Below are 21199 nucleotides of genomic sequence, written 5' to 3'. Positions count from 1 at the left end.
TCCCTTCTTCTTGTCAAGTTGTGCCACAAACTCCTCTTCTCCCCAATTCTATTCAATACCTCCTCATTAGTTATGTGATCTACCCATCTAATCTTCAGCATTCTTCTGTAGCACCACATTTCGAAAGCTTCTATTCTCTTCTTGTCCAAACTATTTATCGTCCACGTTTCACTTTCATACATGGCTAAACTCCATATAAATACTTTCAGAAACGACTTCCTGACGCTTAAATCTATACTCGATGTTAACAAATTTCTCTTCTTCAGAAACGCTTTCCTTGCCATTGCCAGTCTACATTTTATATCCTCTCTACTTCGACCATCATCAGTTATTTTGCTTCCCAAATAGCAAAATTCCTTTACTACTTTAAGTGTCTCATTTCCTTATCTAATTCCCTCACCATCACCCGACTTAATTTGGCTACATTCCATTATCCTCGTTTTGCTTTTGTTGATGTTCATATTATATATATAATGTACAAGACTGCGTTCTTATACCCCCTAGTGTCTGACACACTTGAAAGTCGGCGGCATCACATTGTTGAACATATAATGTGTGTTAGAGCGTGTTTATGGTCCAGCTGTAGGAATATTTATTTAATTTCAAGTATTTAAATGTAGATCCAGTATTTCCTATGTGCTTAAATATGTTTGTGGGTGCGTCACCTTGAAGACATGGCGCGAGCGCTCTAGCCAATCACAGTGCTCGTGAATGGGGAGACTGGATGGAAGCGGGAGAAGAGCATCGTTTCCAGAGAGGACAGTGCAGTTCGGGAGAGTGCGGAGTACGGCACAGGAGGGCTGGACGCGACGGCGCGGCGGACGCACGGTCGCGAGACAGACTTGGAGAGCGGAGCTGTTTGCGCGAGGTCGCGGAAGAGAGAAATACTTTGGAGTGCCGACTTGAGCACTTGTGAGATTTCCGTGGCTTCTACAGTGAAGACGTAGTGCGCGTTTAGAAGTGAATATCTCGCCAGCTATGTTGTTGTTCATAACTAATTACGTACAGTAGGAATCTATTGTTTCCCTGTTATTCAGCTTATATTTTATTTAATTGCTGGACCATCGACACCAATAAGTGTTTTGCAGAAATATAAGGCATTCTCAAAAGGACTTCTACTATCGTACCCATCATTTAAAGTCGTTAAGATAGTACCTGCAGATTTTATTTACGAGGGCAGTTCAATAAGTAATGCAACACATTTTTTTTCTGAAACAGGGGTTGTTTTATTCAGCATTGAAATACACCAGGTTATTCCCCAATCTTTTAGCTACACAACACTATTTTTCAACGTAATCTCCATTCAATGCTACGGCCTTACGCCACCTTGAAATGAGGGCCTGTGTGCCTGCACGGTATCATTCCACTGGTCGATGTCGGAGCCAACGTCGTACAGTATCAATAACTTCTTCATCCTCCGCGTAGTGCCTCCCACGGATTGCGTCCTTCATTGGGCCAAACATATGGAAATCCGACGGTGCGAGATCGGGGCTGTAGGGTGCATGAGGAAGAACAGTCCACTGAAGTTTTGTGAGCTCCTCTCGGGTGCGAAGACTTGTGTGAGGTCTTACGTTGTCATGAAGAAGGAGAAGTTCGTTCAGATTTTTGTGCCTACGAACACGCTGAAGTCGTTTCTTCAATTTCTGAAGAGTAGCACAATACACTTCAGAGTTGATCGTTTGACCATGGGGAAGGACATCGAACAGAATAGGTCTATAGTTCTGGCATTAAGCTTTTTCTTGGTAGGGGGAGTGGGTGTGGCGCCACTCCATTGATTGCCGTTTTGTATCAGGTTCGAAGTGATGAACCCATGTTTCATCGCCTGTAACAATCTTTGACAAGAAATTGTCACCCTCAGCCACATGACGAGCAAGCAATTCCGCACAGATGGTTCTCCTATGCTCTTTATGATGTTCGGTTGGACAACGAGGGACGCAGCGGGAACAAACCTTTGAATATCCCAACTGGTGAACAATTGTGACAGCACTACCAACAGAGATGTCAAGTTGAGCACTGAGTTGTTTGATGGTGATCCGTCGATCATCTCGAACGAGTGTGTTCGCACGCTCCGCCATTGCAGGAGTCACAGCTGTGCACGGCCGGCCCGCACACGGGAGATCAGACAGTCTTGCTTGACCTTGCGGCGATGATGACACACGCTTTGCCCAACGACTCACCGTGCTTTTGTCCACTGCCAGATCACCGTAGACATTCTGCAAGCGCCTATGAATATCTGAGATGCCCTGGTTTTCCGCCAAAGAAACTTGATCACTGTCCTTTGTTTGAAACGCACATCCGCTACAGACGCCATTTTAACAGCTCCGTACAGCGCTGCCACCTGTCGGAAGTCAATGAAACTATACGAGACGAAGCGGGAATGTTTGAAAATATTCCACAAGAAATTTCCGGTTTTTTCAACCAAAATTGGCCGAGAAAAAAAATGTGTTGCATTACTTATTGAACTGCCCTCGTAATTGCAATTTTTCATTTACGAATTTATATGTTACTTTCATAATTCGCAATTGCCGAGTGATAGAAACCTTCGACCATTCGATTCATGTGTGTATTCCTATCGTATACTGTAGACTCAGCAGTATTTGGCCTGTAATGCGGCAACTACGTATCCTAGCCCCTAGACAGCGAGAGCAGCCAAAACTTTTAATACTTCAACTCTGAGTCGGGGGGAACGTAGTTGAGAGCCACCTCATTTCATTTCATTTTATTTGAAAGCCAGCAAACTTCAGGCGTGTTAGCAGATTAAATTGTGAAAACTTACATCCGTCAATTACGCAGACATCTACAGTGTGTCTCAAACCTTTTAGGTCAGATTGAAATAGGTGATAGTTGGTCCGCAACCGATTATACTGAGACAGGGAAATGGTCGGAAGTGCATAATTATTGTGTTGTAGACATATACAGCGTACACCACATGACAACAACGTACCTCACATTAGTTGTTCAGTGTGACGACGGCCAGTGTGACGACCACCGTGTTGCAACGGCGCATTAATTTCTGCCGCACTCTCTCAAAGATCCCTGCTGTCCGTTGTACCAGGAGACAGGCAGATTGGGCCCCAGTAGTCAGTTCTTCATCCCTTTCTACGGGGAATTCGTACACCAAAGTCTTGATGTAATCCCAGAGGTGCGAGATTCTCTAAGCATTCAGGTAACGTTGTGCGTGCTTAGAGAAGTTCCCTAAGCACGCCCGAAGTTACCTGAATGGTACCATTCCAGGACGTTGGAATGAAAGAGGAGAATCAGAAGATGAACTTCATTACCGACGGCCTCCTCGGTCTCCATACCTCACACATTGTGACTTTTATCTGTGGAGTTACGTAAAAGCCGATCTCGGAAATTGACGTACGGCCGGGAGAGCGGTGTGCTGACCACATGCCCCTCCATACCCACATCCAGTGACACCTATGAGCTGAGGATGACACGGTGGCCGGTCGGTACAGTTGAGCCTTCGTGGCCTGTTCGGGAGGAGTTTATTTTAGTTACGTAAAAGACTGCGTTCTTACCCCCTCTATGTCTCACACACTTGAAAGTCGGCGACATCGCACTGTTGAAGCTGTGAATTCGATAACGAGGGACCAGCTGCTTCGTGTGTGGCAGGGAATGAGCCACTGTATTGATACATGGTGTTTACACTGAATCCATAAAAATTTGAACTTTTCTCTTTCCAGGAACGTTGGAATTGTGTTGACAGCAATAAATGTTTGAAGTGCGTTCCTTCTTTTTTAATAGCTCTGCATATACAGTGTGTCACTCCTAAGAGTCGTCAGGCGCATTTTCTCTGGTGTTTCCGCAGATATTTATCATTTATTTTTTGCAACGTGTAGCTGGAGTCAGTCCACGTAAATACTGCTCATCACGTGTTCCACGAGACGTCCAGTACCTACAGAAAGTGTCGGTTTGTATCCCGTTATGAGCAGAATTGTTTTCAAATGGGAATTTTGCGAGCCTACTTGATTGGGCGGTCCCAGATTAGTCTGTTGTGATATGTGCCGTTGAATGGGGGTAGCAGTCAGCACGGGCCAGGGCGGTGCCGTTGCCGCTGGAGTACTGGTTACTCTTCGTGTTTTACTGTTCACGTTAATAAATCTCGATAGAGCACATATCGCAACAGACTAATTTGGGACCGCTCAATCGAATGGTCACGTAAATCTCCGCATCAAAAAGCACTTCGGTAAAACGAATATCGCGCTGGAATAATTTGGCACCGCTCAATCAAATGGGCACGTAAATGTCCGCTTCAAAAAACACTTTGCTTGTAACGGGAAACAATATTGGGTGTCGCAATGATACCGCAGAGTACATTCCAGGAAAGGTCGGACAACATATTACTTCCCCTACAAGCGTCTTGTGCGATGACCTTAAGGAGAAAATTCGATTCGAGAAACTGGAGCTAACACGGTGGTTTACCGACAATTGATCTTCCCACGCGCCATACGCGAAAAGAACAAGGAAGGGGGGATCAGTTAGTGTCACCGAAAGTACCCCCCACCACGCACCGTCAAGTGGCTTGCGGAGTTTAAATTTAGATGTATTATTTCTGAAGCCCCCTGGTGTCTCCCGGTCACTTGTACTTCCGACAACTCCAACCATTTTTGCCTGTTTTCGATATAGAGTCCGGAAACATATCGGTCTCGCGAATTCAAGACCGTATCAGAATCTCTACTCATACTAGCCCGGCCTTCCAAAAACACGGAGCAGGTGGTTTTAGTTTATATACCGGCATGTAGATACACAAAATTTAATAAAATGTTTTTTATTTAGTTATTGAAACATGAGTACACTTTACATTTTGTTTGCATGCAGTAATATTTTCCTATCATCGTTTTGACGTATCATGATGGAATGTACGTTTGATGGCATACAGATATTTTTATGTGATATAATTACAGTTTAACAACATTCAGATTTTTTTTTTACTTTACTTGTACTGTGAAACCTCGATTCTTGCCAATGTTCATGATTTTACGTCAACGGGATGTCCCCTGTAGTTTTTGATAAGCGAGTTCGCGAGTATCCAAGTATGTAACGTGAAAGGTTGTATCCTTTGATCGAATTGACTTACAAGTTTAAAATTTTTACACCACCAAGGAACCATAGATTTTTGTATGTGTCATAAATTTGAATTTGGTAGCCAACCTTTTGAGAGAAAAATGGGGCTTTACAGACGGACAGACAAAGAGATGGGCGGATGAAAAACGACAAAAAATATTTTATAGTGCTATATAATTACAAATTACAAATTTTTGGATTTTTTCCCTTCACTTTTACCGTGAAATCTTGCTTCTTGACAAATTTCGTTGTTCTTGGTCAACGGAAAGTACCCTACAGGTTTTGTTGAATGAGTTTGCGAGTATCGAAATGTGTGACATAAATGGCCGTATTTTTTTATTGAACTGAGTTAAAAGCTTAAATTTTTACACTGCCAAGGGACCATAGGTGTTAATATGTGACATAAATTTGAACTTGATACGTCTTCCTACTCCTGAGAAAATGGATTCTTAACAGTCAGACACACAGATTCATAGACAGCGCTCCTACAAGAATTTCGTTTTTACCGATTGCGTTACGGAAACCTAAAAAAGAGAAGGTTCTCCACAAATTCGGCAAGCAGAGAGCCGTGTGAAATGCTCTAACTAGAAGAAGGAACAGTATCATAGGACACGTGTTAATAAATTAAGGAATAACTTGCATCGTACTTGAGGGAGCTTTATGGGGTTAAAAAGCGGCAGGAGAAGATATATTGAAATACATCCAACAAGTAATTAAAGATGTAGAGTGCAAGTGCTACTCTTAGACGATGAGGTTGGCACAAAATCAGAATTCGTATGATAGGATATGTGTTAATACATCGAAGAATAACTTACATCGTACTTGTGGCAGCTGTACAGTGTTAAAAAAGCTGTAGGAGACGATATATTGGAATATATCTGACGAATAATTAATGACGTAGGGTGCAAGTGCTACTCTTAGATGAAGAGATTGGCGCATAAGAAGAATTCCTTTCGGACCGCATCCATCCAGTTAGAAGTGATGACAGAGGATGGGGATAAGTATTACACAAGCGGCTTGTAGTGAAATTGGGTACTTATGGAATAACGTTTCAGTTATGTGACTGGATTCGTGACTTCCTGTCAAAGAGGTTACAGTTCGTAGTAACTAACAGAAAGTCATCTAATAAAACAGAAGTGATTTCTGCCGTTCCCCAAGATAGTGTTCCTTATCTATATAAACGATTTAGGAGTCAATCCGAGTAGCCGTCTTAGGTTGTTTGCAGATGATGCAGTCGTTTAAAAAATGGTTCAAATGGCTCTGAGCACTATGGGACTTAACATCTGAGGTCATCAGTCCCCTAGAACTTAGAACTACTTAAACCTAACTAACCTATGGACATCACACACATCCATGCCCGAGGCAGGATTCGAACCTGCGACCGTAGCGGCCGCGCGGTTCCAGACTGAAGCGCCTTGAACCGCTCGGCCACACTGGCCGGCTGCTGTCGTTTATCGCCTATTAAAGTCATCAGAAGATCAAAATAAAATGCGAAACGATTTAGAGAAGATATGTGTATGGTGCAAAAATTGGCTATTGACGCTATAAACGAAGAGTGTGAGATCATCCACATGAGTGCTAAAAGAAATCAGTTAAACTTGGGTTACACGATAAATCAGTTAAATCTAAAGACCGTAAATTCAACTAAATATCTAGGAATTACAATTACGAACTACTTAAATTGGAAGGAACACATAGAAAATTTTGTGCGGAAGACTAATCAAAGACTGCCTTTTATTGGCAAGATACTTAGGAAATGTAACAAATCTACTAAAGAGACTGCATGCACTACGCTTGTCCGTCCTCTTTTACTGTACTGCTGCGTGGTGTGGGTTCCTTACCAGACAGGATCGACTGAGTACATCGAGAAAGTTCAAAGAAGGGCAGCACGTTTTGTATTATCGCGAAATAGGGGATTGTCACTGAATTGTTACAGGGTTTGGGTTGGATTCATTAAAAGAAGGCGTTTTTCGTTGCGGCAGAATCTTCTCATCAAATTTGAATCACCAATTTTTTCCTCCGAATGCGAAAATATTTTGTTAACGCCGACCAACATAGGTAGAAACGATCATCATAATAAAATAAGGGAAATCAGAGCTACCACCGAAAGATATAGGTGTTCGTGTCTCCCGCGAGCTGTATGAGATTGGAATAAGAGAGAATTATTGTGAAGATGGTTAGATGAACCCTCTGCCAGACACTTAGATGTGATCTGCAGAGTATCCATGTAGATGTACTGGAGATAACGTCTGCCACACACCCAAGAGTGTTTCGCGGAGTATAGGTGTAGATGTACATTTGGCTACGCTCTACCTTCACACTGTCAGTAGGGGGTAAGGCAGCTAATAAGGCGGACTCTGCCTGTGGTGGTCGGCCGCTGTTAGCTGGCCAGAGCGTCACGGTGGTCGGTGGTCGGTGTTACAGAGACGCTGCGCAAGTACCCGCCGCTGCCGCAGCTGGACCGTGAGTGCGTGCGAACGTGCGACTCGCTGGTGCCCGGACTACGCATCGAGAAGGGCACGCCGATCGTGGTGCCCGTCATGGCCATGCACTACGACCCCGAGCTCTTCCCAGAACCCGACCGCTACGACCCGGAGAGGTTCGCTCCGGAGGTGGTCGGCAAGGGACCCAAGGGCTACCTGCCCTTCGGCGACGGACCTCGCATCTGCATTGGTAACAATTTTACTCTCTTTTCATTTATTCAGTTAAGGAAAGTCAAAATTTTTCATACGATCCAAAACAACGAACATAACAACAGTACCTTAGGCCGGTATTATACTATATTTCTTTCTCAAAGTTGATATGTCAAATAATTATGTCAAAGAAATTTGACATTGTAATAGGGAACTTTGGCAAATCTCGCCTTTCGCCAAAGAAATGTGTTCAAATCTACGGCCTCACCGTAGACTTGATCATAAAAGTCGTTCGCCTTTTGTTCACTGTGTGTATGTGTGTGTGTGTGTGTGTGTGTGTGTGTTTTATTTTGTTGACGAGTTGCGCAACGGATTGATCTGGCAAGTACCCTTTGGCTCCTGCAAGAAGTAATTTCCACCCCACACTACTACAGAAGTCAGACAGACGCTCGACGCTCCTAACGTACCAAAAAGAAATGCCTGAAAAACTTTCAGCAATAAATATTTTCTGGAGTCGACCGCTGTAAGGAAAAGACACAAAAATATTATATTTTCTTGCGTAACTAGTGGGATACTTGGGTACTGGAGTATTGCTAGTTAGTGTAACAAAAACATTAAACGAATGGAAAATATTACTTATTACAAAATCTGAGAAAATCAAGTGAAACTTTTATTTACAAACTGATACACAAATTTCTGCGTTTTTTCGGAATCCTGTTAATGAAATTTATGTACAAAGTGTGGGAAAGCTCATTTATCCCTTTTCTTTAAGAATGTTATTTACTCGGCAGAATGGCTGAGAGCTATGCCTACTCAACTTGAATAATTATCCGATTGAATTTTTCTAAGTACGGTCGAGGCTGTCGCGTGAGAAATGTAATAGAGTGACGTGAATAAGGTATTTTATTTCTAATGGAGGAAAGATGGGGCTCACCTACGCTGTAGCACACAATACCGTGAGCTGCGACGACTGCTGCCTGCGTCGTTCGCCGCTGAAAAATAACAAAACTATCTCTTTCTATCTGGATTGACCTTCACCAAACGAACTCTCACTGCGCCTTGATGAAGTCAAGGACTCCTATCTGCCCCTAGTCTAACTATTGGTACACTGGTCAGATAACCAGTCCACTGCGGTGCCACTCAATGTTCGCCCGCAGGCGCTAACTAATACTACGTCTGTGTTCACACCGCACATTAAGTGTCGCGGCCAACACAGTGAACAAACGCTTAATGGCGAGCAACTCAGTATAGGGTATCATTCCGATTCGCTAGCGACAGAGGTGCTCTCTCAGTGCAGTAACGAGTAGAGACTTTGTTCCTCGCTCTCTGTGTACACGAAAGAGTGCACTCGCTCCCGCTACGTGTTCCTGCTTCAAGAGCGTCATTGGAACGGCCCCTCTCCACGCAAACAGCGAAAGAGTACATCATCTGCTGTCTTTCCCTCACTCCTCCGGCTCATTGTGTCAGAAATAGTCTGTAAACCACCATTACTCTTACAAACGGAGAATGTCGCTCGGTTTAAACCAACCAATCCAGAAATATATAGCATCTGCGTTAGGCGTTTACTGTCCACCTGTGATAAACGTAGTTGAAGTAGCAACTGAGGAGAAGTTACTGCAAATATTAACAGTATACATATTTTCTGTATACTTTTTTGTGCTACGTACCAGACATTGTACTTCGAGGTTATAAACAGTTCTGGCACTTTTTAGCTTCCATAAAACAGAATGGTCCAACTTATTACTTGCTAGGTTTGTACATGCCGCTCTACATCGGGGTTTGCTTTACTAGTTTTAACTTTGCTTGACAGCTAATGTGGGGGTAACCGCTCTGTATAATTTCTCCGTGGTATTCCTTTTCTCGTGTTTTGAAGTTTATTTCTATTGATTGACTGTTCTGTCAGTTATTGGTGGAATATTTTATACATTATGAATGAAAACACACACTACAATATTCTACAATATTTGTTATTTGTTTCACAAAGCTATTTTTGGCTACTACGCAATCATCATTTTTTTTTTTTCTTTATTGTGATTTTAACACCTTATACAAAGGCGGGCTGGCAGCAGCACAATACGCCGCTCTTCAGCCTTGAGTGTTACAACAAGTAGTACATAAAGGTGGCACAGAGTAGACAGTAAAAACGGTGGGCAAAAAAATGTAGACACTAAAAATCGAAAAAACACGTAGCCGTTCACGCTGGACGAGAAACATCACTAACACTGGGCGACACGATGCACAGAACATGGATGATGGCGACGGCACGTGAACGGTGGGGGCGTGACGGCGAACAACACTACACACAAACGAAGGCACACACACGAAACACTGACGGCGATGATCTCCGGCGCGCGAATGTTCACTGAGCGTGTACGAGTCCGGGGACCTGCCAAGAGAGGAGGTGGAGGAGGAGGAATGGGAAGGGGAATGGGAGAGGGGGGAGCAGAGATGCCATGGGCAAAGGAGAGAGGGGGAGGGAGGAAGGGGGAGGGGAAGCCCGGTGGAGAGGGGAGGAGGGAGGGGGGAAAGGAAAGAGGAGGGAAGGGAAGGGAGGGAGGGAGGGTGCCTAAAGGAGAGGACACAGGAGGTGGGGGGGAGGATCAAAGTTGATAAGAGGGGTAGATGGAGGGGACGAGGACATCATCAGGGAGGGGGAGCTGGCGGAAGCCACGCAATCATCAGGTACAAAGGTACTTATATGGTGCGATGAAACTTTATTAGCTCAAAGATTTTAAACTAGTGTATCTACAGAGTATCTCCATTTCCAGAGATTGAAAATGTTAACGTTAGGTTTTCGAATAAAACAAGAGGGTAATTTCACTGTTAATCCTATGTAAGATTATTTAACAAAGAGGAAATATATGTCATACTAACTAATGAACTATATACAAATTACAACAGTTGTTCATAGAAGAAAATAAATTGAATAATAAACTTCGGTGTCGTGTTCGAAAGATCTGGCTGAACAAAATAATCGTCTTTAAGGAACACCACAGAAGTTGGACACTTAGGAAATGAGAGACTACTATTACAGACCACTTGCTTAAAGAAGGGCTACAGTTACAAGGTGAAATATGAAGCATTAAATCACATCCATAAAGAAAGGAAGATGGGCTATCTTGAAGTAATGGAAATTAATAAACATATGGCCGTCAGCCCAAGCTTAGTCCTGAATGGCCAGACACAGTTCTCTTACTCGACAATTCCAACTGCAGATACTAGTCCTGAATGGCCAGACACAGTTCTCTTACTCGATAATTCTAACTGCAGATACTATTCATAATCCCATCCATGTCATGTTGTAAATTACCCCTCTTACTCACAAGTCTCATTTCCCTTTATTATATTTACTTTAAATTCTCTTATTGTGTTAAGAAAATTACTATATATAATCACAGCTGCTTCAGTTATTATCTGCTTGTAATCTAGGACCTATTAAAGGCAAGGTTATTTTGTTCAGACATATTTTTGGAACACATCACCAGAGTTTATTGTTCAATTTATTTTTTTTCTATGAACAACTGTTGTAATTTGTACACAGTAAATTAGTTTATGTTTCAGATACTTTATCTTAGTTAACCAATCTTACACCGCTTTTACATTGAAATAATCCCTCTCGTTTTATTCCTACACCTAACGTTAACATTTTTTATCTCTGAATATGGAGATACTCTGTAGATGCACTGGTTTAAAATCATTGATCCAACAAAATTTCATTGCACTATATGTTGTTGTTGTTGTTGTTGTTGTTGTCTTCAGTCCTGAGACTGGTTTGATGCAGCTCTCCATGCTGCTCTATCCTGTGCAAGCTTCTCCATCTCCCAGTACTTACTGCAACCTACATCCTTCTGAATCTGCTTAGTGTATTCATCTCTTGGTCTCCCTCTACGATTTTTACGCTCCACGCTGCCCTCCAATGCTAAATTTGTGATCCCTTGATGCCTCAGAACATGTCCTATCAACTGGTCCCTTCTTCTGGTCAAGTTGTGCCACAAACTCCTCTTCTCCCCAATTCTATTCAATAACTCCTCATTAGTTATGTGATCTACCCATCTAATCTTCAGTATTCTTCTGTAGCACCACATTTCGAAAGCTTCTATTCTCTTCTTGTTTAAACCATTTATCGTTCATGTTTCACTTCCATACATGGCTACACTCCATACAAATACTTTCAGAAACGACTTCCTGACACTTAAATATATACTCGATGTTAACAAATTTCTCTTCTTCAGAAACGCTTTCCTTGCCATTGCCAGTCTGCCTTTTATATCCTCTCTACTTCGACTGTCATCAGTTATTTTGCCCCCCAACTAGCAAAACTCCTTTACTACTTTAAGTGTCTCATTTCCTAATCTAATTCCCTCAGCATCACCCGTCTTAATTCGACTACATTTCATTATCCTCGATTTGCTTTTGTTGATGTTCGTCTTATATCCTCCTTTCAAGACACTGTCCATTCCGTTCAACTGCTCTTCCAAGTCCTTTGCTGTCTCTGAATTACAATGTCATCGGCGAACCTCAAAGTTTTTATTTCTTCTCCATGGATTTTAATACCTACTCCGAATTTTTCTTTCGTTTCCTTTACTGCTTGCTCAATATAAGATTGAATAACATCGGGGAGAGGCTACAACCCTGTCTCACTCCCTTCCCAACCACTGCTTCCCTTTCGTGCCCTTAGACTCTTATAACTGCCATCTGGTTTCTGTAAAAATTGTAAATAGCCTTTCGCTCCCTGTATTTTACCCCTGCCACCTTTTGAATTTGAAAGTGAATATTCCAGTCAACATTGTCAAAAGCTTTCTTTAAGTCTACAAATGCTAGAAACGTAGGTTTGCCTTTCCTTAATCTTTCTTCTAAGATAAGTCGTAAGGTTAGTATTGCCTCACGTGTTCCAACATTTCTATAGAATCCAAACTGATGTTCCCCGAGGTCGGCTTCTACCAGATTTTCGATTCGTCTGTAAAGAATTCGCGTTAGTATTTTGCAGCTGTGACTTATGAAACTGATAGTTCGGTAATTTTCACATCTGTCAATATCTACTTATCTTTATACCTGATGATGGCGTAACAGCCAAAAATTGTTTTGTGAAATAAATAATAAATATTGTAGAATATTACATTAGTGCTACGTGTGTTTTCATTCATTTTGAAGTTTACTCTCTGTAGCCATTGTAAACCTTCTGTCAAGTGCAGTATTCCTCGTCACAGTGGCGGATTTATTGATTGCAGGCACCCGGTTCGCTCAGATGGTGATGCGTCTGGCACTGGTGAAGATAATATCCAGCGGGGTGCAGGTGGTGCCGGCCGAGGACACGCCCACACCGCCGCTGCGCTTCAACAAGTACTCCTTTATGACTGGAACAGTTGGCGGGATCCCGCTCTGTTTCAAGCGCGCACCCGACGCTGCGTAGGCGCTCGAACGCCTGGACGCCGACCGCGTGTCCGCACTTGGGAAACTGCGTACAGATCACCGATGGTGGCCTGCTATCCCTGGGCCGTCTTCAGAGGAGGTTCCTCCTCTGTATTCTGGATCCGACGCGCCAGGTGATGGTCCATGGTACACAGCAGGGAAAGCTGGCTTAGGCTCCCAGGCGGCTGGGCACTTCCCACGCATCTGGAGTTGGAGATCTACTTACAGCCCCCCGACGATCAACCACTGCCCTCAGGTCCTCTTTGGAGGAGGTTACACTTCTGTATTCAGGATCCACTGTACATAGAGAGCTGACTTCCAGGTGGTTGAATGCAGAGCAAGCGTCAAGACTTGGGGAAGTGCATGCAGTCCACCAACGGTGACCCGCCGTCCTCGGACCACCTTTGAAGGAGCTAACCTTACTGTATTTTGTATCTGCCGATCTAGGTGACGATCCACTACACATATTAGGGGAAGCTGGCAATGTGGTCGCCGTGAATGCACAACGGTGCTTGGGGTTGGCAGGTATCAGGTTGCTTGTGAATATGATACAGCGTCGAAGAGTTTCACTGTAATTACGTTTACGGCTGACGGACGAATTCACTTCGGAAGTACAGTATCCTTAGGCATGCCTAGGCTGAGAACAACTGTATTTAGTAAATCATATGGATAATGTGTAGTGGTTTAGTAGGTGAATATTTATCACACATTAATTCATAGAACCATCGAAGTAATAGTTAAGTACTGAACAGCTTAACTGCACCAAAATTCTGTGGATGTTAGATCTTCAGATGCTACGAATTTGTGGTTGGTGCTGGGCACAACAGCATCACTTTCATCATACAAAGAATCTGCACTTAAGACTTACTTGTCAGTTTCGTAGCATGTAGCCATTAGTAGGATCGCAAATATGAAGTACAAAGAGTGAGAAATAAAAGTTTTATACTAGGTACACATACTTAATGTAGTCTAATGTCACTAAATAACAAGTATACACTTGTTATACTCGTAAATGCTTTGTTGACGCGGTCCGAGCATGGGCCATCTCAGCGATATCAGGATCAAACATCGTACAACGTATCGTGTCAAGTGCTGATGCTACTTTGTTTGTTAGTAGCTTCATCACTTTACACGATACTCTGAACAATGTTTGTTTCTGTTTCTGTCCAAAAACCATTTCTACTCGTAAGAAGTGGATATTTGTTATTTAGCGAAACGAGACAATCTTAAAGGGATGCTGTGCCTCCTTCGCGACATTGTGTCTCAATTTAAACCAATTTCTGTTCTTTTAAGTCCTAATGCTCTATTTCGATGCCGCAATCGAAGGGCTGTTGTGCAGGAATCCGTCAGATCGAGTTTCAACAGTTCACCTCTGGCAGGACTGATGATTTTGTTAACTGCCAATGGCCTTTCGCTGTAGTCCTCCAGCCAGCGGAGGCCAAGATCTTAGTGAGATTGTGTAGTCAGGGAAGGAAAGCGTGGAGGCTGAGTTGCAACCGCTGACGAGCCATAGGCCCCCCTCTGGGCGTCATGAAGGTTGATATCTCTTTCTCGCCGCTAATTCCTCCACCATTGCATGTTTCACCGTCCGTTATATGGGAACAGAATGATTCTAACTGTCGGATATCTGTCAGAATTTGCCATTTCATGTGATATCAACTGTTTTGTAAGTGTTATTGTATGATGTTAAAATAAATATTTGTCAAAAATAAATAAGGTCTTCTTTTAAACAGACTTGCACACCAAAAAGGCACTACAGAAACTTTTCCAGTCAATGTGTGCACTTACTACGGGGACTCTTCTTCGCCCATTTAAGTGCAACTCGGGATTAAGTAAGTAATACAGTTTTAGTCTGTTGTTCGAACAAGAACTAGCAGAAGTACTACGACTATATTTCAGTTAAGGAAGCTGTACGAACTAGTTCATTTTGTACAAGAGAAAACAAATATCGTATCTACTTTTTAATAATTTGTGGGATTGATTTGCAAAATTTTGGTGGATCCAAAAAATAGTTATAAAGGAAATTTGATAAATCATATCCTGGGAAAAAAGTGAAGAAACTAACGTACAATGTTCATCCGATATGTTTATGAGGCACTGACGTAGCTTTTATATATTTCATTTATTCCCCTTTCAGTACAGATGTAGCATAGTACAAAATTCTAATTAGACCAGACTTATAGATCAATGATGTATACGTCAGTTTAATTTATAATTTCTTCGAAATACTAGTGAAATGGTCTATATCTTGGATCTAGGAGTGGTAAATTTCTGAACTCAACAAATCCAGAAAAAAGAGAGACTTTATTATAACTGTTAATCGCCTCAGCGGAATTCAGACAATACTGAGAAAGATAATATTTCTGGAAACACACAATTATTTTGCCTTCTTCCAAAAGAGGTGATATAGGAACCACCATAAAGCTATTAATCAATAACACAATGAGAATGACACTACAAGATATTCTCTTAAACAATGAAAGAAAATTTTAAAATAGTACACTTTCGAGTTTTGAATCCCACAAAGAATTTCAGAATCAGTAACAACAGAATTTACAAGTTTCACTACTATTTACCGTTACTCAACAGGTGAGATAACAAAATGTTCAAATCATACGTAATCAATGAAAATGTTATCAGTATTAAATCACAATTCAAGAAGCTCAAAGCAAATACACTTGGTTAAAAAGTATGGACGTAAGCTGGCCAGCTTAACAGAAGAAATTAATTACAAATCGCACGCCGAAAGATCTCATAAGGCCCCTACAGACTTTAACTGTTAACAAAATACGTTTTTATATTTCGTTTCAGTAATCTTGAAAATAATTGTGGCAGCTTAACATGTGAGTATTTAAAAGGGAACAAACAATTCAAAATATTAATTTTTCACGGCAATTTTAACTCATGTGTCTTTAAAAGGAAAGACTAAATTTAAAAATGACTGATTTTTTTTCGTGCCCAGCCATATTGACCAAATAGTAAAAGAGTCTCAGTTTGCCAAGGTACTACATTTTACAAGTGGGCATTAGCATAACTTAGGTATTTTCTGGTCATTCGGAATGTTGATCCACACTGAGGCCTTAGGCAAATATGAAAGTCACTAATCAAAGCTGGACAGTGCTACGTTCGAGAACCCAAGCAAAATTTCTATAACAAGGCCTCGCTCAAAGAATAAGCGTTTTCGCTAATCACAACAAGTACTTTTGTCATACTTAACAAAAGACGATCACAGATTTCTTTCTGTGTCAGTCCTCGGTTGTACAGTATAAAGGACAATCAAAAAACTTCCGTTCGAAACCCACACCAACCTCTTGCCATCATGACGGTACTTACATACCCGCATCGGAGTTGCGCAGGGTTCCAGCAACGCCGTCAAACGGAAACTTTTTGGTCGTCCCTGACAAATACTGGCAGTTCAGCATCCACAAGCCGAAGCAGTAGAAATGACAAACGTGCCCACTATGTAGTTGTGAACCTGCAAGCACAAAGGCAGTGGCAAGCAGTAATTCCTCGAATGTCATAGGCCCACTTTTCACTATTAAAGATCACCATTCTTAACATAACAAACTGGACCTCTCCTCGGTGAACAACGCTAGTCATCACGGAGAAGAACAGGTAAACATTGAGAGCAGGAGAGGGCGCACTTGCAATTAAATCTGCTCAGCGAGCGCTTATGCTGCCTCTGATGGTAGACCGGCGAACCCATCGCTGTAACACGAAGTACAGAGAAGTTTTATGAGCGTCAGGTATCGATACTAGCGCATGCAAGTCTCCATTGCCCTTCCCTTAAAAGGAAGCGTAGGGGATAGGCACTAATATGATTAAGGTATAGATTGTGGTTCAGCATCACAGTTATCAGGCCCAACCTTAAGCTGACTTATATATGTCCTAACTTTTTTCTTAGTGGATCATTCCTGGACATGAAAGCTGACTGGCAATGTAACCTTGATGGAATCGAATTGACCAACAAATTATGGGAGCATCTTGGCTGAAATCATCTGATCACCCTTACTATGTGCCCATAATTTTTTTAAAAAGGCCACACCACCGACTTTTAACAAGATAGAGTAGGATATGTAAACATCAACATAGCGGGTGTTATTCTACAGGTTTCACGAACTGCTGCGTTAAAGGCAAAACTAAGTCAGTGGTCTCACTTCACCTGAGAATCAGCGTGAAAAATTACAATAACAAAAAAAAACCATTTCAAATTACAGTGGACGCATTCGGCAGTGGATGGGGTACTACAATGACGTCACAAAAGTCGTTGGCTTGCGATATGTACTTGTACAGATGGTGGTAGTGTCGCGTACATAAGATATAAAAGGACAGTGCACTGGTGGAGCTGTCATTTGTACTCAGGTGATTTGTATTCCTGTGGAAAGGTTTCCGACTTGATTATGGCCGCACGGCGGGAATTACAATACTTTGAATGCGGAATGGTAGTTGGAGCTAGACGCAAGGGACATTCCAATTCGGAAATTTTTAGGGAATTCAATATTCCGATATCCATAGCGTCAAGAATGTGCGGAGAATACCAAATTTTAGGCATTACCTCTCACCACGGACAACGCAGTGGCCGACGGCTTTTGCTTAGTGACCGAGAGCAGCGCCGTTTGCATAGCGTTGTCGGTGACAACAGACAAGCTACGCTGCGTGAAATAACCGCAGAAATCAGTGTGGGGCGTACGACGAACATATCCGTTAGGACAGTGCGGTGAAATTCGGCGTTAATGGGCTATGGCAACAGACGACCGATCAAGTGCCTCTGCTAACAGTAGGAGATCGCCTGCAGGGCCTCTATTGGGCTCGTGACCATATCTGTAGGACCCTAGACTACTGGAAAACCGTAGCCTTGTCAGATGAGTCTCGATTTCAGTTAGTAAGAGCTTATGATAGGGTTTGAGTGTGGCGCAGACCCCATGAAGCCACGGACCCAAGTTGTCAACAAGGCACTGTACAAGCTGGTGGTGACTCCATAACGGTGTAGGAAGTGTTTACGGGAATGAACTGGGTCCTCTGTTCCAACTGAACCGATCATGAACAAGAAATAGTTATGTTCGTCTACATGGAAACAATTTCCAGCCTCTCATGGACTTCATGTCCCCAAATACAATGGAATTTTTATGGGTGACAATGCGCCATGTCACCAGGCCACAATTGTTTCCGATTGGTTTGAAGAACATTCTGACAGTTCGAGCGAATGATCTGGATACCCGAATCGTCCGACAATGAATACCATCGAACATTAATGGAACATAATCCTGCACCGACAACGCTTTCGCGATTACGGACGGCTATAGAGGCAGCCTGGCTCAGTACTTCTGCAGGGGACTTCCAACGACTTGTCCACTGCACGCCTCATCGAGCTGCTGCCCTTCGCCGGGCTAAAGGGGCTCCGACACGGTATTAGGTGGTATCACATGACTTTTGGCACCTCAGTGCAACGTATGGTCACGAGCTGAGAAACTGCATTATTAAAGCAAAATTTCTTAAATTCCTGTGACAAAAATGTGTGCGCATTGTCACTTACTAGAACCTTCGGCATCCTAAAAACAGAAAACAATTTTGCCACACGCTTGACTGTAACTGTGGTTGTCATTGCTTTACTAGGAACTAGCCGAAAAAAAACGAGTAAATGAGCCAACCACAAGAAACGTATACCTATTACCGTCTTTTGTATGTGGAAGAGGACCCAGAAAATCGACAAAGAACTTGTCCTTCGGCTTGTCTTCTCGGGTGGAATGAAAGAAAGCTTCACGGGTGTTTGAATTAGGCTTAGCCGTCCTATAGTCCTGAAACTAGTCACCTTATTTCCTTACAACATATTTCAAATTCTCCCAAGTCGGATGCTCCTTAATTTTCATGTTTGTTGAGTATGCACCCAAACTGCTCCCAAATAAGGATTCGTGAAAATACTTAAGAATAGCTTTAACCAGTTTTTTTGGGAGAAAAATCTTTAATTTACCATCACAGTAGGTATGCTAACACAAACGGCCTTTGTTAGTAGAATACCCTGAAATAAGTTGACTGCCATTAGATGCTGTTTGGTGTTACTTAACTTACCATCTTGATTCTGTCTTTTCCTCGAGTTACCAAATAATGATGGTATTTCACTCAGGATTGTAGAAAAACATAAAGGTTCCTGGATGACTTGTGGCTGTCCGGTTATTTCTGGCTTACACTGGAGCATACGACTAAGAGTATCAGCGAATTTATTTTCGGTATCCCTAAAATTTCCAACTTGAAAACAGAAAGCAGTATTTCTGACATTTTATGAGACAAATGATAAGGGGCCTCATGAACGGAAATTTGACAGTAAGCTGAATGTGATACATCACTTAGTTTATGGTAAACCGTTTATAACTCTCAAATACAACGTATCTGAAAAAAAACTATGAACATGAAACATCTAGGCGTATACAGGGTGGTCCATTGATCGTGACCGGGCCAAATATCTCACGAAATAAGCGTCAAACGAAAAAACTACAAAGAACGAAACTTGTCTAGCTTGAAGGGGGAAACCAGATGGCGCTATGGTTGGCCCGCTAGATGGCGCTGCCATAGGTCAAACGGACATCAACTGCGTTTTTTTTTATAGGAACCCCCGTTTTTTATTACATATTCGTGTAGTACGTAAAGAAATATGAGTGTTTTAGTTGGACCACTTTTTTCGCTTTGTGATAGAAGGTGCTGTAATAGTCACAAACATATGGCTCACAATTTTACACGAACAATTGGTAACAGGTAGGTTTTTTAAGTTAAAATACAGAACGTATACGTTTGAACGTTTTATTTCGGTTGTTCCAATGTGATACATGTACCTTTGTGAACTTATCATTTCTCAGAACGCATGCTGTTACAGCGTGATTACCTGTAAATACCACATTAATGCAATAAATGCTCAAAATGATGTCCGTCAACCTCAATGCATTTGGCAATACGTGTAACGACATTCCTCTCAACAGCGAGTAGTTCGCCTTCCGTAATGTTCGCACATGCATTGACAATGCGCTGACGCATGTAGTCAGGCGTTGTCGGTGGATCACGATAGCAAATATCCGTCAGCTTTCCCCTCAGAAAGAAATCCGGGGACGTCAGATCCGGTGAACGTGCGGGCCATGGTATGGTGCTTCGACGACCAATCCACCTGTCATGAAATGTGCTATTCAATACCTCTTCAACCGCACGCGAGCTATGTGCCGGATATCCATCATGTTGGAAGTACATCGCCGTACTGTCATGCAGTGATGCAGTGAAACATCTTGTAGTAACATCGGTAGAACATTACGTAGGAAATCAGCATACATTGCATCATTTAGACTGCCATCGATAAAATGGGGGCCAATTATCCTTCCTCCCATAATGCCGCACCATACGTTAACCCGCCAAAGTCGCTGATGTTCCACTTGTCGCAGCCATCGTGGATCTTCCGTTGCCCAATAGTGCATATTATGCCGGTTTACATTACCGCTGTTGGTGAATGACTCTTCGTCGCTAACTAGAACACGTGCAATAAATCAGTCATCGTCCCGTAATTTCTCTTGCGCCCAGTGACAGAACTGTACACGGCGTTCAAAGGCGTCGGCATTCAATTCCTGGTACATAGAAATATGGTACGGCGCAATCGATGTTGATGTAGCATTCTCAACACCGACGTTTTTGAGATTACCGATTCTCGCGTAATTTGTCTGCTACTGGTGTGCAAATTAGCCGCGACAGCAGCTACAACACCTACTTGAGCATCATCATTTGCTGCAGGTCGTGGTTGACGTTTCACATGTGGCTGAACACTTCCTGTTTCCCTAAATAACGTAACTATCTGGCGAACGGTCCGGACACTTGGATGATGTCGTCCAGGATACCGAGCAGCATACATAGCACACGCCCGTTGAGCATTTTGATCACAATAGCCATACATCAACACGATATCGACCTTTTCCGCAATTGGTAAACGGTCCATTTTAACACGGGTAATGTGTCACATAGCAAATACCGTACGCACTGGCGGAATGTTACGTGATACCACGTACTTATACGTTTGTGACTATTACAGAGCCATCTATCACAAAGCGAAAAAAGTGGTCCAA

The 21199-nt window shown here is 42.5% G+C and overlaps 1 protein-coding gene across 1 annotated transcript in view; it reads left to right on the top strand.

Moving 5' to 3' along the window:
• LOC124622039 (cytochrome P450 6k1-like) overlaps positions 1–14852 on the top strand; it is a 103976-nt gene extending 89124 nt beyond the window's left edge. Inside the window, exons 7-8 of the mRNA XM_047147598.1 lie at positions 7492–7740; positions 12929–14852. Of these exons, the coding sequence (XP_047003554.1) occupies positions 7492–7740; positions 12929–13110 (431 nt within the window). The 3' untranslated portion in view covers positions 13111–14852. The remainder of the gene's footprint in view (positions 1–7491; positions 7741–12928) is intronic.
• The last annotated feature ends 6347 nt before the right edge of the window (positions 14853–21199 follow it).

This window comes from Schistocerca americana, chromosome 7, assembly GCF_021461395.2.
Source record: "Schistocerca americana isolate TAMUIC-IGC-003095 chromosome 7, iqSchAmer2.1, whole genome shotgun sequence".
Lineage (NCBI taxonomy): Eukaryota > Metazoa > Arthropoda > Insecta > Orthoptera > Acrididae > Schistocerca > Schistocerca americana.
Note: the sequence above shows the minus strand (reverse complement) of the source record. Positions and strands in the feature narration are given on the sequence as shown.